At 41.2% G+C, this 17,362-nt stretch overlaps 1 protein-coding gene across 1 annotated transcript in view; it reads right to left on the bottom strand.

The window, feature by feature from the left end:
- The window catches only part of ctdp1 (CTD (carboxy-terminal domain, RNA polymerase II, polypeptide A) phosphatase, subunit 1), a 31,593-nt gene that overhangs the window by 11,768 nt on the left and 2,463 nt on the right, over positions 1-17,362 (bottom strand). Inside the window, exons 4-12 of the mRNA XM_068747373.1 lie at positions 16,935-17,063; positions 16,437-16,587; positions 15,427-15,517; positions 14,992-15,158; positions 12,341-13,360; positions 11,366-11,507; positions 11,015-11,245; positions 9,360-9,513; positions 4,212-4,441 (exon numbers count right to left, since the gene is read on the bottom strand). Coding sequence (XP_068603474.1) covers positions 4,212-4,441; positions 9,360-9,513; positions 11,015-11,245; positions 11,366-11,507; positions 12,341-13,360; positions 14,992-15,158; positions 15,427-15,517; positions 16,437-16,587; positions 16,935-17,063 — 2,315 coding nt within the window. The remainder of the gene's footprint in view (positions 1-4,211; positions 4,442-9,359; positions 9,514-11,014; positions 11,246-11,365; positions 11,508-12,340; positions 13,361-14,991; positions 15,159-15,426; positions 15,518-16,436; positions 16,588-16,934; positions 17,064-17,362) is intronic.

The raw sequence follows: 17,362 nt of genomic DNA, 5'->3' as shown, positions 1-17,362 counted from the left end.
TTGAGCAGCGAGTGGATGCAACCATTAAGAGAATAGAAATAAGAGAATGTATTGGACTCAAAAACAATAGTGGTGTGACAAATTAATTCATTTAAAACAATCACAAACAGTCACTTAATCAGCTGAACTTGCCGATACTGACACTGATGGTGGCAGTGAATGCATCACTTGGCACCAAATGTCCACTAAGCATTAAACTGAAGGACTATGTTGTTTGGCTTTCAGGTCCAGAATAATCCTGCACTGAGGCAAGCTCATATTTGTTTGGTTTGGTGGTGCAACTAATTTACATAAAACAATCACCACTGTCAAATTGTCTCAACTAGAGTCAAAGCCCATGGAAGGAATGCATAAACCTAACGATTCCTTAAATAAAGAAAGTCATGCACCTTGTCTAAGATCTCATTTAAAGTGATGGTCTAAAACACTTAGCTAAGACATTATAAGCAATGTTTGAGCCAGGACTGCCTGGACGGAGCCCAAATAGTACTTTTTTTCTAGGGTCAGCACAGATAGTACTTCCATTATAAGATAATAAATGTTCTGGTAGATATAAAGCTTCCAATAGTAATTGTTGTGTTTATCTACCCATTTAAATAACGACAATGAGCAGGCGTGCTAATTAAGGCTGACAATGTCTAGCTATCATAAACAATCCTCTCCTTTAAAGCTTGCTAACAGCATTTATTCAACCCTTGGTTTTACGGTTGACAAATGGATGAACAGAGGTTTCAGTCATGGGATATTTTATGTTTTAAGGGCATCCTTTTCACAAATGCTCACTCTGGTTCCAATCGTACAGTTTGATTATAGGATGGTGTTTTCAAAGTTTTTATCATTTCAGTATGCATCTTTTCTGATTGGCTGATGAAATGTGATCGCCACCGTCATCAAATTCACATGTACGTATTTTGCAACTGGCACATTCGTTATCATAATGGATAACGAATGTGCCAGAGTATGGTTTTTCCTTGTTTATGACATGGGCCGTGTGCCTGTACGGAACCTTTACTATGAATCAAGAAACAAGAATCAAGTCTGAGCAGAGAAACATTCATTTAAAATATGAGCACGCCTTTAATACATAATAATTATGTACATTACCAGGCATACCATTCAGTGTCAATTACTCATTCTCTCCACATTACTTATGAATGACGTAATTTGAGAACCTTCATTTGAAGGGTGACATTTTATTATGTATCAATATTTTCACTGGCCAAATTCGGATGTACGAGACTCGTTATCAAAAAAAAAAAAAGAAAAGAAATACATCCGCAACTTTTTGAAATGTGAAATAAGTCTGATAGAAAATTCCATCCACTTCAATCTAATACGTGTAGCCGAAGCAATGGCCTCGAACCGTGGGCTCTACTGCATCAAATAAGATTCCACAAGAGCTTCTGTGAGCTGGAGAGGAATGTTCAACTGCCTTGAATTTCCATGAAACAGCCTCCAATCTGCTCGCACCACAGTCAACCTAAAAATCATCCACATCCATCAAACATCTAACGACAATGGACAGACTTTGTGTGTGAATTGCGTACATCAATTTAACGTCAAGGTGGTCAGAACACAGGCAGTAAAGACGGTCGGGTTTAAGAACATACAACGCAGAGTTTGATTGATGGGTCAGTGAACTCTACTTTTGCTCAGATGCTAATTAGACTACACAGTATAAAGGTCAATGTTATATGTTATATATGACTTTAAAAGTCCATAGATTATAACCACATAAAACATAAATGGGGACTCAAAGCAATATTTATATTTACTGATTATGTTGGGGCTACATTTTAATCTGTGTTTTAATCTGGCATTTTTTAGAAATGTGAAAGTTTATAATTATTGCATAAAAAAACAATATTACATTTAAGATTACTTAAGATATTCCATGCCGTTAAAAAGACATTAAGCATCTTCCTGATATGTGCTGAATCTTGGATGCCTGGAGTGTGCAATGAGGTGGAAAATTGATTCACAAAAATAAAGAACATAAACTGACTGACAAAAAAAAAGTGTAATCAGCCCAAGGCTTGTTAGCCCATCATGCATTAATTGATTTCAAAAAAGAGAAAGATGAAGCATGTACTCATCAAAAGAGAAAAGATCTATTGGACTTACACAGTTAAAGAAGCAAATCACTAACTGCGAAATGTGGCTTATCTTTCTCCTTGGGCTGGAAAACCAATCATCCCTCTCTTCCCTATGCTGGAGCTAATTATTTTTAATTTGACTCACACAGAGGATGCAACAACTATGTATTTTCTCCAAACCCTGATTGTTACTTGCTTCAAACTGGAACTGTGGGAGGAAATTCCTGAATGCTTAGTTTGATGGATGTCATCTGGGAAAATTAAGTACTAAAATAATGATAATAAGCCAAACATTCTTTGCATGAATTTAGATGAGCAAATGTATCCAAAAGTTAAAAAGTTAACCAAGTGGTTGTGTGGGTGCTGTTCCATTTCAATGTTTCCTTTGTGCTGTACGTGGCTTACAGAACAAAGATATGGGCAACATTTCCACTTTAAACAGACGCAACAAAGAAATGCAGGAGCAGATTGCAAACGATGCGGAAATACAACACAGTAACTATTACATCATGACAGTAGCTTAGCAACAGATGTATGTCTATTTCATTGCAAATATGAGAAAGCGGGGAAGCCGGCGATACAGACTGAAAGCACTATTAAACCGGTTCCTGAGGGAGTGGAGGTCCCACCGAGTCGCAGCGAAATCGGGAGCAGCTATACGACTTTTGGATGGGTCTCAAAATTGCCTTCATGTCCTACTGAGCAAGAAAGCAATGAAATCATGTCTTCCATCAGACAGGAGAATCACATTCACAAATACAGAAAGAAAGTTGGGGATGGATGTTGGATAATAAAAAAAGAAATCTTTACATAAATCTTTGTAAAGTAAAATACAGTATGTTCTAGTGTGAAATCAGTCTGTCATCCAGGTCATGGTTTATTGTCATCTCTGTTTATTCAACACAGCTTTTAAGGATACATCTTGTAAGGATGCATTTCCTGTTTGTAAACCTTTGACTTGTTGCTCTTACAGCTTGGAAGTCATTCTGTTCTTACAAAGTTCATGTTTATATATTTAAAAAGGCCTCCTTTAATAATGTCAGCGTTGAAGCGATGCAAACTATGCAATGAATGCTACTGACGCTTTCAGATGAATGCAGAAAATTCAAACAAAATGCAAGGCCAACTTTATAAAATATGTTAATCCAAATAGGCCCATCGCAGTGAATTGAAGATCATCTCTCACATCGGAACAAACAGAAAATGTTGTGACTATAGTTAAAATATACACAACTCAGAACTGAAGACCTTCCAGTCGACATGGGTGGGCTCTGCTTTGAGATAAAAACGTATCCTCCTCCTCCGCCTGTGCTATGCCGTCTAATAAGCCTCTCTTCTGCACCACTGCACCGACTGCAGATGGATTTAAAGATGCTCTCAGCACCAGCTAAACAATACAGTGGACAGTGCATTTCAGACTTCACTGATTAGCAGCTACAAAGGTGTCAGACTAACATATCTGAGGGGCGAGGGCAGCGAGGAAGGGAAGCCATCGTGCTGCAGCCGGCTGGAGCTGGAGTAGCAGACCCAAGGATGTGTTGAGTCAAACAAATTCTGCACTGATTTGTATGTTCATGTGTTTGCACACTAAAATGTCCCGAGTCATGCCCATGATGGATTGCTTCCAAACAGCTTGGCTCAACTCAGGCCTGACTTTCAGCAATAGCAGACTCGCGTTCAATACTCTTCGCCTGCCTGCTGTCCGTTTGACATTTGTCTCCGTGGCAACAGATTAGACCGTCTGGCTTCAGCATGGTTGTGCTGATTAAAGTGACGCGTTATGATAATAACCATTGTAGGAGTAAATGACCTGAATAATATATTTGCGCGGATTCTCATCCGATTTCTTTCTTGCCAAATGCAATTTAAGCATCCTTCATGTTCCGAGATACATGGACGTAGTGAGCGAGGACAGGAGAGTGGCTGGGGTTGGGGAGGACGATGCAAAAGGACAGGGTGAAGTGGAGAACAGTGATTTAATGTGGCGACCCCTCACGGGACAAGCCAAAAGTACAGTAGTAGCCGTAGCATGTTTGCATGTGTCCGTGTAAGATATAAAGGATCAGCAGGGAGGTGCTGATCGAGGAACCATAGTACAAATATTTGGGTTCTCACCTTAGCACACGACTCTGCAGAACGGCGTCCCTCGATGGTGTGTGGATTGCCTCCTTCGCGCTTGGCACCTGAGAAGCAGGCCCTCCTCTTGCTGTCGTCTGTCCAGTTACTTGCTGCTTTTGCTGCTGCTCCTCCTCCTCCTCTTCATCCTCCATCTCCTCATTGCACGGCTTATCCTTCCCTCGGCCCTCACTTTCATTGTCGCTCTCTTCGCCTAAGATGTCATTCACCTAATTTAAGACAAAGTTGTTTCTGTGATCAGTTTTAAAGTTCTGTACAAAGACAAGGTCATGGGATTTATGTTGCATTTTCTTTCCACTTTCATTATGAATGTAGCCGACATATTTATTATTTCACATCACTGCACATCAATACTCTCAAGTGTTCCAGAACTTAACATACAATTTACTGTCATACATACATTTTTTTTTCTACCGAGACGGAATGTTTTTGATTTCAGATGATCTTTGAAAACAAATAATGAAAAAACAAAATTTTATATCTGACCCATTTTTCTTCCTTCTGCAAATAAGCAGCAACCATTTTGCTGAAATACTGATTTTCATTTTCCGTCCACTTAAACGTTTGCAAAGATTGAATGTGGAGTTATGAGCGTAATTTAATTAAATGCTGTTGACGACATACCAGTAAATCATTTGGACAGTATAATTTATTAGTCAATAACGCATGAATATTTGTAAGGTTGCAATACTTTCAAGGCTTATTTGGAGGAAAACTGACAAAGTAGAAAGAAGCAAATGAACTAAGCTCAGTGTCTTGAAGCCTTTCATTTGAATATATACATTCATCATCTCTTGGTCATACTGAGCACACATCCCTATATGGGGCTGGGGCTGTGAACATTACTGGGATCAGGCCGGGTTAATGAAAGCCTTGCTAGTTATTCAGGCAGCCAAACAGCAGCCCTGTAATGGCAGAAGTTAATGTGCACTAAAGCAATGGCTGATCTCTTTGATTTCATTTTGCTGCAAACAAATTTTATAAAGAAAGGACCCAGCAGATAATGTCTCAGTAATACACAGCTAAAAATGTCACATTCCGATGGGTCCAACTTAATAGGAATGGAATCAAACAGCTAACCCTAACCGTAACCTCTCGACACTGCAAATGGCAGCTGAGTTGAACTGAAGGTAGTTTTGTAAGGCTGAACTGAAGAAAGAAAGAAAAACAACTTTGTAATGGAACACATTCAAATGTGAAATGTTTCAGTTTTTAGATCAACGATTTCCATTTCTGAGCCGAGGTGGGTTAATAGAATCTAATTCCAGGATGAATGGATGAGAAGGGAACAAAATCAGGCAACTTGCCTATTTCAGATGCCCCACAGATATTTCTGTGAAGCTGACGAGGACTGTGTCCAAAAGGAAAGTGGAGCAGTGGGAACATTCAGTCAGGCCCAGCTTAGCTGGGATAATGGAGTGGCTTGTACAGGAGCAGAGATTTGCTGGTTGTGTCAGCACAACGGTTGACTGCGCCCGACCCATTAGAATTGGCTTGATGTCATGTAACAGTGTTTTATAACTTTGGACTTTGGACAGAACCACACTTGTTTTTTTTGTACATTTAAAATAAACTATTCCTTCTTTCTAATCTGAAATTCTCAGAGGCACCGATGAAGTCACACTACAATTCTCATTAAGATTTTAAAAGGTAGGGAGACAAATATGGATGCAAGATGAAAGAGTGCTTTTGGACATGAAGATCGAAAGATGCGGATTCACACGCAGAACATTACTATGCCCCTCAGGTGAACCTCCACTGCTACAAATATTACGCAGTAAAACGCCATACTTTGCAAACTCAAGCAGAAACTTGTCATCTCCAGTAACTCAAGGACTATAGCTCACCAAGGATTGAGCGATCGATACCTGAAGGCGGAGGGAGGGCAGAGATCGCTGCGAGTGAGATCTCTCATGAGTTCTGCCTTAATGAAGCAGGTCTCCGAGGCTTGCTGTGGCATCGTACATCAGGCCGTTAACCTTTGTCCACATCACTGTCTGTATAATCATCATTTACTTCTCGTTACTGCGTGATGCCTGAAGTCATCGGGGCTTCATTTACGCTCCTTTGCCAGATATCAGTCAAAACAATGTCAGTCAGATTTATATAAATTTAAGGAGATGCAATATTAACTGAAGTTCCAAATTCAGTTCTATGAAAGGAGACTTTTGTTTCAGGTCTTAAAAAGAATCACAATTTAAGTCTTTTAGCCAGTTAGTAACCTCAACTTGTCGCACAAAAAAAACAGAAGAAATACTAAAAATGAGTTGAAAAAGATTTGGCTTTGGATTAGATGGCGTTGGCTTGTACTCGCATGATGTTGAATGAATTAAAGGTTAATGACGCATTTGTTCCAGCTTGAGTTCTATCTAGTCAGTGACAGTCCTAGACTGACTAATGATAGTGAACAAAGGACTCCTCGTCCACGTGCTGCATTATCAAGCAGCTGGGGAACAATGTCAAAGAAAGGTCATTTCCATGTTGGTCCAGGTATACTGACACATACCACCATGTGACCACTGGTGACATTTAAATGTGAAGCTGTCTACCTGGCTCTGATGTGTACTTTGCTCCAGGCAATTAGGACTAGTTTTTCCCCCTTTGCCCTGCAGATCTAGAGTGTTTAACAATGTCACCGTCTGCCCTTTAGCTAATGTTGAGTAGAGGAGGATGGCATTTTAAAAACAGAGTAAGTACAAACGACCCCTTCCTGAGGGCCAAATTATTTACTCCTTTATATGTAAAAATTTATTTAAGATGAGGACCTAGAGTTTGATGTTAAGAGGCACATTGTCCTTCTTGCAAATTATAACGACTGAAAATACACGCTGCCTTTGCAGCACTGCCATACATAAATTGTAATAAGAGCAATTACCTTTCGAGACAGGCGTCTACCATTGTGTTCAAAATGCCTTCAAGGCTTTTGTGGAAGTTTTAAATAAATACAAAGTTTAGTCGACTCAGTTTTTTTTAAAGTCATTAATTGACTGCTCAGTATTCTTAACTATGAAATTATCCTATCACGGCTTAGCAACTTGAACCAAAGCCAGGATAATGCTCCATTGTTTTCTCACCTTTAGCACGTTTGCGAATTGAGAAAACGTCATCTGTGGAGATTCTCGTTATGAGCATGATAAAACCTGATTTTCACCACTAAAATGTCTTGGAATTATTAGGACAGAGAGGTTTTAGGCTTTCTGAAGTGTGTGTGTGTGTGTGTTTTATGTGTGGTGATTTCCCATAGACAGAAGATGGTGGTTGCCATGACTCCAGATCGACGGAGCAGACAGAAGCAAAATGAAGCCATTACAGCCATCTATGCTTTTTTCACAGCCACAGGTCTCCTCTAATCACACAAGGTTGCATTTTTGCAATCAGAAAGGGATCAAAGAAGGCAAAATATTTCACATTTCTTTTGGATAGGGGGGTTCTTTTATTTTCAGGTGGCTTGACTCCATTTTGCTGATCCGGTTCACAGCAGTACATTTGAGCTGGTGGTGCTCATGTTCACTTCTCCAATTGGGCTCAACCATTTTTAAAGGATATGGGATGTTGTCCAGCACCATCTTTAAACACATGGGTGTAAGCAAAAACAAAAATACTCCGCAATTGACGCTTCACTACATCTGTACCAAAGCTACTTTGTCTGCTTTTGAATGTTGAACATCTTTTCTTTATTGGAAAAGAGAGAGGAAAAAAAGGTTCCCACCAACTGTTGCCCCTGGACACAAGGTTAATGAGAGCTGTGTGACTGAATAAGGTAAGGTAATGTTTAAGGTATAATACGGTAAGGCTGCAGGTCTTAAAACCAAAAGAAGGACCTGAGAGGCACTTGAAGGCACCAAAGAACTGGACTGCAGGCAGAAGAATATTCTCTGTATGGGTTTTTAAACTGCAGGACTTCACCAATTTATCTATTTAATTACTATGCAAGTAGGTTAGGGCAGCACATATGGCCAAAATATATAGAGAATTATTTATTACGGTAAGAGACTATTGGTAAAAAAAAGAAAAAGGTAAAAAGATGAACTGAAAGAAGTGAGTTTCTTCTTTCACATAAAATAAAGGTAAAATAAGAACCAAAAGCCAAAATGCTGCCGAACATTCAATATGGGACAGGACATGTGACAAGCCACAAAGCTTTCTGGAGAATAATCATCTTCTCAGAGGCTTTTAGTGATGCCAAGGATCCCCTTTGCACAATCTTCCCCACTGAAGCATTAGCAGATTTCAGACACCATTAAAGAGTATTACCCTGGCAAGATGTGCACCACTCTGACATTTGTATTCACGTCACCTTTCTCGATGGAGGGTGGGGGGGGTGGGGAATTCAGAAGGTAGATTGTCACGATAATTTACGGATCTGAGCTTCAGACAAGTTGACATGTGTGAAATATAGAAAGAGAAAACATTAAAAGATGTGATGACTTGACTAATACATCTGAGTTTAGATTATTTCTTAGACAATTAAATCAAAATTCAAAAATACATATCTATACTGTTATAACCCTAACCCTAACGTGAGTTTTAGAGATATCAGCTGAAAAGATTCCTGCAGTCTCCTGCAAATAATGGAAACAATTGCACTTCACTTGCGGTGCTCAAAATGTCAAAAAATCATTTAACAAACTGAACACAAACTTGTCTTTACTGAAGAATCCACAGACCTTGGCTACGAGCTTGAATGTTCATTGCGGGTATTAATTTCCTTAAATATAACTGTGCTAAAGGTAGCATGCATTCAAGCGAGCAAATATTATACCTTCGCCAAGAATGATGTAACTAGTGTTTGCATTCTACACTTCAAAGACCACAGGCTTCATGAAAAGATGCATGTTTACTTCTGCAATGACGTGTTGTAATTCAGCAGAAATTAAATGTGCCTTGAAAATGCATGGCAATTATATTTGGGAAAGAGCTCAGAGATCATCTGCAACGATCAACAAACTGTATATTACAAACGAAGCATGACTAAATACGAATGCTGTGCTGTACAAAGTTTCACAAAATGGAATTATTCAATTATGACTTATTTTCATAACATTTCTTCCGATAGGCTTCATTTCCCCATTATGAGGGCGAAATAACGCGAGGTTAAAGGGCGTGGTTGATGTGCCATGCACTTACCTCTTTGTCCATACTCTCAAGATCCTCCTTGCAAAGCGTGTATAGAGGCATGGTCTCCGACATGCTTTGCTGTCGCTTCCGACGCGACGGCCCCGGCTGCTCTTCGTCTTGGCTAGACCCTGCCGCGTCATCTTGCCGACTGTCTGAAGTTCCCCTTTGATAGAAAAAATAAATAAAATAAAGTTCACATTCCAACAATGTACATTCTGTAATTAGGAGATTTTTCACTACGCAGCCAATTTGTGGATGTGGACTGAATGGTGCAAGAATGAAAGCTTGAAATGAGAGCTACAAAGGTTTTCTTTCTATAAGAACGGCCCTTTAGGTGTCAATTTTATGCATGTCGGATGATGATGATAATGAAGGAAAGCCAAAGCTTTGATATTATCACTTGGCAGACTGTAATTGAATGCATCTTTTTAGACGATTAAATTAAAGTTCATGCAACACCCAGAAAACTCCACACTGTCTCCAAGCCATGAATGATGTGGGCCAATTTCATGCTTGTGATTATTAATTGCAGTATCTTCACTGACATTTCAAAACATCTTACACAAATGTGACCGTCAACTAAAAAAGATGAGTCAGAGTTTATTCATCTGGTGTGAAAAGTGTTTGGACCACAGCCTCAGTGATAAACAAACATACAGATGGGACACATTCTTCATTAGCGCAGTCTGTGACTGATAGCTGGACGACAAAAAAAGCTTGGAAGATCATAGAGATGACTGTTAAGCTCTTCCAGCACCTGCAGCATAATTATATTAAACTGAAGGTTGGAATTAAAGGCAGAAATATGGGGAAGATCTGATATTCCTGGCTGGATGCCTAAACCTAATTTAAGGTTGAGGCACACGTTTTCTCTCGAGTGGGATGAAGTACACAATATTTTATTCTGCATTTACAACCAAAACATATAAAAAAATAAGTACAAGGGAAGCTTTGAGGCTTGGCTGGGAGTTACCAGATGATAAAAAAAGAAAAATCCATACAATAAAAGCCTTGTTGAAGTCAGTTAATGCGCCTCAGCTGATATTAGAAGAAGCTGCACGTCTCCATTGAGGGTAATGCCGGTCAATTCATGGAAAACTGTTATACTGCATCAACAGCTGTTTTAGTACTGTAATGGAGTAACAGAGTACTGTAATGGAGATCAGGCCCTAAGGACATAGAGGTAGTCGTCGACTGACGGCCACATTTGGTTCCGAATGATAAATTGCAAGTCGATTTGGTCGTAAGTTGACAATTACCTGTATTCATACTGGTATGAGTGATTTGGTTAAACCCACAGGTATACTTTTACCTTTGCGTTCAGCAATGAACTCTCTGACCTTGCTCAGACCAGTTGCAGTCTCTCAACTTGTATCAACAATCCGGATCCGATCCGGATGAAATTTGGTGGCAACATAGAGGTCCCGCAGCCTACATGACCGTGTCAAATACCATAAACGATATTGAGGAACTCGATCCGTCTGTAACTGTTTGAGTTATGCTGCTAACAGACAAACAAACAAACCAAATCCGTTGATTACTTAACCTCCACCTCGGCGAGGGTAACAAAAAGCTTCATCATCATCATCAAGGTAAATAAAAGCCTCACACAAAATATCCAGTTGTGTACGATACATCCCCGTAATTTGCACTTCTGCTGTTACCTGAGACACGACTTCTCTCTTTGATCAGGCAGTAGCAAGGACCCCGACGCCACGTTGTACGGCGTCGGCCGTGAAACCTGAGGACCCCTGCGGATCAGCTTCCCTGTGACGGGGTCGTATATCCGGACCTCGGGGGCCGGGGCTGGGGGTTTGTGTTGGACAGCAGCTGGGTGGAAAAATGGCTTCTGAGCGGAACCCAGAGTGTCAAGGGATGCTGCTGGATTGTTGCTCCTTCAAGAGACAAGAATGTCACACTTCAAATAACCTCTAGGAAAGGCGTTGATGCATAGCAGTGGCCTGAAATAAGAGGTTCAGATATGCCTGAGCATGGACTTTATACAGATCCTTTACCGCTGTGCCTTGGATAATTCTTCCCTCAGTGGATAAAGTCGCTCCTCCACTCTCTCCCAGCGTTCCAGACAGCTCCACAGCCAATCGGGGTTGACAACATGGAGGTGCGTACATCCTTGTGCCTGACGAACTTTCTCTGTACCTGGGTGACAAGATTGAGTGAAACAGGTATTCTGTAAAAGGTATTAAGGTACAGAAATTAAATAGCTTAATTGGGACATCAGTAAGCACTCACTGATTTAACATGAGAAATATATTACTTAGCATAACATGTGAGCTTTGCACCAGACGGACACTTGTCCAATGTGTTGTTCTGAGAACAGAATGGGGGGCATGTCAGCAGACTAAGTGGCACACTTGTTATGTTGCCCTGATTGTGTCTGCTTTTCCTCTCTGTCTGAAGTACAAGATGATTGCCAAGTGCTGCTCTCGGCTAGGGCGGCTCCCACGGCAACGGTTCCAAGTTCTGTGCTTGTATTGATAAGGTAAACCTGGATTTGAAGCAATGCAGTACTTTATCCAATTTTAGAACACCTCAGATAGACTGATGTTACATCTTTAGCGATCAGAACATGAGAACAAGCTTGATAGGTAAGCGGCGCCGAGGTCCAGAGCAAATAAGTGGCTGCCTGCTCAGACAACTGGAGAGCCGAGAGCAGATACCTCAGCCAAGGCTAATTGTTCACAAACCATCTCCTGGACAAGTCTCAAAATCGTGTGTTCTTCTCCCCAAAGCCTATGAAAACAAACCAAACCTTCCAAAAAACGGCCTGGCATTTAGCTTTTAGCTGCACATAAAGCTTTCTTGAGACCAACACTCGCATCAATTATGAATGATTAGTGAAAACGACAAAATAAAAGTGCACGTGTCACAATTTTTTTTTCCAGTCCTCCTGATCTATTAGCAAGACAATAAAAAGGAGGACATTAGCATAAAAATATCCCTTTTCAGTCAGCTTTATGCAGCACACTCACCAGCTCGTGCTGCAATGAGATGAGTCGTCCGGCTGAGATCTTTTGCGCTCAGGAGCAGATTCCTGCCAATCTTGGCCCCCAGCGCTTTGGCGTGGTAAAACTCCCGGGTCCTCTCTATGGGGTAGTTGGTTGGGTACAAGCCGCTGAATACTAATGTCATACCCTCCAGTGTCTTGTGCTTCAGCTCGGGGACGATCTTACGAATGTCCGGCATTTCAGAGGCTTCCTTCTTCACGAAGGCCTGATAACGGGTGAAGTACGTTGCGTGGATCCTCTCCAGCACCTCCTCCAGGTAGATCAGGTGATCATCCTGGTCATTGTCGGATTCCTCCTCCTCTTCGTCCTCATCCTCCATACTCTGGTCCAGCAGCTCCTCCCCCATAGTGACCCCAGATTGTTCGCTATTCTGAGACTCCGTTTCTGGCTCCGCCATATCCGAGAAGCCGTTTCCCAGCTCCGGGTCTGGGAGGAGAACTCCTGAAGGTTCTGTTGCTTCAGCGGGGGTTTCTTTGACATTTTCACCCTTACTGTCCCCGTCAGCGAGCTCTTTCGTCATTCTTAATTGCTCAAATGTCTTTACCTCACAAGACTTGCCTTCACCGTCCCTCTCTGGTGGGGGAAGCTTTTCCGTAATGGAGTTACTGTCACTGTCACTGGAAAGGTCAAAATCCAGGTTATTGGGCTCGTTCGATTTTGCACTATCATGTTCCACCAGCGTCTCGTTGAACTCCTCCCCCTCCTTATCCTTTGTTCCGTCTCCCTCCCGAGTTTCCCGTGATTCCACTCCACCGTCTGCCTCAGTCGCCGAGCCTTTACCTGGTCCCGATTCATCCTCCGGTACTCCTGAAGGGTTTGTCCGTTCAATTGTCGGCGCTACCTGAGACGACTGAGATGTAATGGATTCCTCCTTTCCAGAAAGGTTAGGGTCTTTGGCTCTTTTCCTGAGGCCATTATTTTGCTCATCTGCACCAAGTGCCAGTATTGAATCCCCACTTTCTGCTGGTCCACTTGGCAGCCCTCCTGTTGGAACCAGACAAATGTGATCAGGTGGACAAGTATATTCAAGCATTCGCGCATTGGACTCAACGGCTACAGATTAATAAAGGATTCCAGAGTCGATTCAATCAACCAATCTGGAAACTACTTCCTGATTGATGTCCACATTTCTGAAAGCTTTTACAGTCATAGAAACTGCTCCGAAATGTCCCAGTCCAACCCGACAGACTTCCTGGCACACAATGACTCAGAGTGTGCACATTAACAATGATCACAGGGGACTATATAGTGAACTAATCAAATCAAATTGCAACAGAAAATGGCTTCGATAAATGTTTTATTTAAAACTGCCACAAATAGAATTGATGACTTAGAAACAGGCTTTACGTCAATATGTTTCTGGAGTTAAACTGATATTTTCCTAGAACAGCTATGGATCATATCCGGCCTAAAACTGACTTGCAAGGCAACAAGAAAATTGCTTGAGGCTGATGGAACTCTGCTTAAATAATTTCCATTAGATCAAATTTACCACAGAATGGTGAGGACTGGTAGCTGGAGAGATGCTAGTTCACCTCCTGGGCATTACTGCCCTCAAGCAAGACAAGAAAATCCCTGCAAAATTGCTCCCAGGGCTGCCGTCACTCTCTTTATTGCATGTGTGCAGACCCTTTATATGTGCTTGTGTTCTACGTGTTTTAGTGTATAAAGATTTTCCACATTTGTGAGAAAAATAAAAGGAGATTCTTATTCTACATTTGCATGCATCAACATCATTCTGGTCACTAATGAAACCGGCAGCTTCCGTAACACAGGGTGATTGCAACGAGGAGTCATCATTCATTGATGTGGCAGCACGAGAATGGTGTAAATGAGGGGGGTGGGGGGACGCCGGCTGGCTCCAAGCTGCCTCTTTCCTGCCAAGACGATGAGGATAATAATAGTGCGTCGTTGATTCCCTTTGCGAGGTCATTGCATGGGGACACACAAAGGGGAAAGTGTCGGGTTGCTCGATGAAACGAGAACTAGAGAATGAAGTTATCTACAGGAACTTTAAAGCAGGGCTGTTGACATGAACTTAAACATCTCTGGTGTTACTTCCCCTTCATTTCTTGTCTGGTATCAGTCAGCCATCAAGACAAACAGGATTCTTTTGACCTTTCCAGTGACAGTGCTTCCTTCCTTTTCTTGCCGCTATTAATTCAGATGTTCAAATTCTCACTATTGCCGGTGATAGTTGTGTGTGTGGTCCTCATTAAACAGTGTGTACTTTCTGTATTTCTGGACTCGGTGTGAAGAACTACTGCTGCCTTTACCTTCAGATCAATAGAGGCGCAATAATTACCTCTGCTGCCAAAGAGATTATGTTTTCACTGGTGTCAATGGGTTGATTTGTTTTTCAAAGGGATTAAGCGAAAACCTTGGAGAGACGTTTCAGAGGTCAGTGAAGAACTCATTAAATTGAAGTTCAGCTCTAGATAGAGAGGCAGACAGGAATGTTTTGGAAGCTTTCAGCTTTGCATGAAACTTCTACCTCAGCATAGGTGCAGATAAAAGCTCTATTGAGAGTCGTCCTAGTTTGGAACTGGAATCAAACACTGTCGTCATGCAGTACTTTACATTTTTTGATTCGCTGTATATTGTATAAACGGTACCTTTTCTTTCCATCTGAGCTTCCCGTGATCCAGGAGGAGCGTTGATGTCCCCCGTGCCCTGGAAGTAGATGTATTTCTTCACAGTGATGAGGTTGGGTGCAAACTTCCAAACGTCCTCCCGGTCATCGATAATGCAGACCATTGAGTCGCCGCAAGGGAAAAGATTTCTGTCAGGAGAATCATGCACAAGACACTAAATTATCACAACTAAACTAACAGTATCTTCCCATGAAAAACAGTGAGGCTCTTCCATTGCCAACATGATCCACACAAAAGAGTTTATTTGCAGGATGTGACCAATAACCTTTCAAAAGTGACACTGATAGGGGGAAAAATAGATGTATATTCTTTCAAAGAAAAATAATATCTAGCGAGTAGAGAGGACACCGTGGTCTAAAGCACCAGTGACTTAGTTATTGTCCGCTGCATTCTCACCTAAGATTGCCTGTCTTTGAGAAAGGATCAATACATTCATCTCTCGAGAGGATTCGATGAGAGAAAAGCTTCTTTTCAGGATCCAGAAAACCTGAAAAGCAAACAAAGTAAATGAAGAAGTTAGTTCATATTCAAGTTATAAACATGGGATCTTAAGTTTTCTCTTCCAAGGCTGCACAAACCAGGAAGCTTCAAGGTGCAAACATCCCATTACTAAAATTGAATATGCTCCTTTATATCTGAGCCATCTAAATTACAATTTATCATAATACATGACACAAAAACTTTTTTTCCTCAAAATAAAATGTCATTAGTTTTTTTTTTGTCTTTGTCTGAAATGAAACAAACTGATGAAACTACAGACGTACATCAAGACACTCGTTCTGAGGACGCCAATAGTTTGAACAGCAAAACATGCCAACCTCCCTGTACCAGGGCCAAGAGAAAAATCCAATTCAAACTGCATTAAACATTCATCATATGGAGGCAGAACTACGCAGGACTGGGTCTGCTGTTCTCAGAGACATTAAGATGAACGATTGCAGCCTGCATGCCAAAAAGACAGGATATAAACAAACTGCAGAGGCTTCAATGCAATTCAGCCTTGAATCATAAACTGAAGTATTTTCATTTCAAAGGAAACCAGTCAGCAACCTTCCAAATACCCCCTAAATTAGAATGAACATGATATCGGCCAAAAAATGTTCATGCAAAACATTAAGTGTCTTAACATGCAACACTCCTGCTGCAAAAGACACATGGAGAGACACATTGGTGAACTAATGTAACCTCGTCTCCAGAACGCAAACATGGACAGACACTGCCCTCTTGTGGACAAAGGCAGATAGTACTAGTGGCAAGCCAAGCGTTTCCACACTCAAAGTTAAAATAGTTTAACATCCTGGATTTTTAATGCCAAGAATAAAAAATACAATATTATGAAACCAGTGTCGATAATAATAATAAAAAAAGTAAACTGCTGTGAAAAAACAAAATAGAAAGTGTATTACCAGCAATGGTGTGTGCGTAGAGGCGACTCCCGAATGTGAAGACGTGTAACTCGTAGAGTTTTGCAATTTTCTCCAGGAATTCTTTGCAGTGTGGGCGTAGCCGTGTGTGGAGCATAGGCTCTCCCCGCCCCAGCTGGAAGTGAAAGATGCCCTGGAAGAAAGCACAAGAGTCCTACCGATGACATCATCGATTAAAGACACACATTTAAGTCTACACTCAATGCATGATTCAGAACAACAGCTTCAAATTAATATATATACAAGACAGAGATATCTTATATCTCATGACAAATGGATGGTGAATCTGAGTGGACATTATAGACACTTTCAGACTCTCAGGGAAGACAGTCATAGTTTTTGCACCATTTGCTTAAATACATAAGAAACAGAAAGTGTTGAATCAACAATAGAGTTTGAGCGATAAAAAAAAACAACTTAGTGAACAGAAGACATTGCTTCACACGGCGATGACAGAGGAGCAGTTTGATGCAGTAATACCTTATTGGACATACGCTGGCAGTGCTGCTCAGTGGTGTGGATCAGGGTCTGGTCCAGATCCACCATCAGAACCAGCTTCTTGTTTCGGTGGAGCCTCTGCTGGTCTTCTCTGCCCAATTGCTCAGCTTGCTGTTGGCGTGAATGAAGATGATGAATGGAACCTCACAAATGCAGCAGTTCATATTCTGAAAATCCACGATGCTTAATATATTCATTCGTTGCATATTCCTCCACAGTAACCCAATCCCTCTAACCAATGAACCGAGAGGAAACGTTTGATTGTATTTGTCATCCCTGTTCCACCTGTCCTCAGCCCAGACACGACATTATGCAGGTAAATCTTCCACCTCTCTCCCGGATCCTAAGGTTCAAGTCTTTAGTGTTTCCTCTGGTAATGTTCTCCAATTACAGGATGTGGGAGAACATTT

Source organism: Brachionichthys hirsutus, chromosome 13 (genome assembly GCF_040956055.1).
Source record: "Brachionichthys hirsutus isolate HB-005 chromosome 13, CSIRO-AGI_Bhir_v1, whole genome shotgun sequence".
Taxonomy (NCBI): Eukaryota; Metazoa; Chordata; class Actinopteri; order Lophiiformes; family Brachionichthyidae; genus Brachionichthys; species Brachionichthys hirsutus.
The sequence above is the reverse complement of the archived record's forward strand: the minus strand, read 5'-3'. Positions and strand labels throughout refer to the sequence as shown.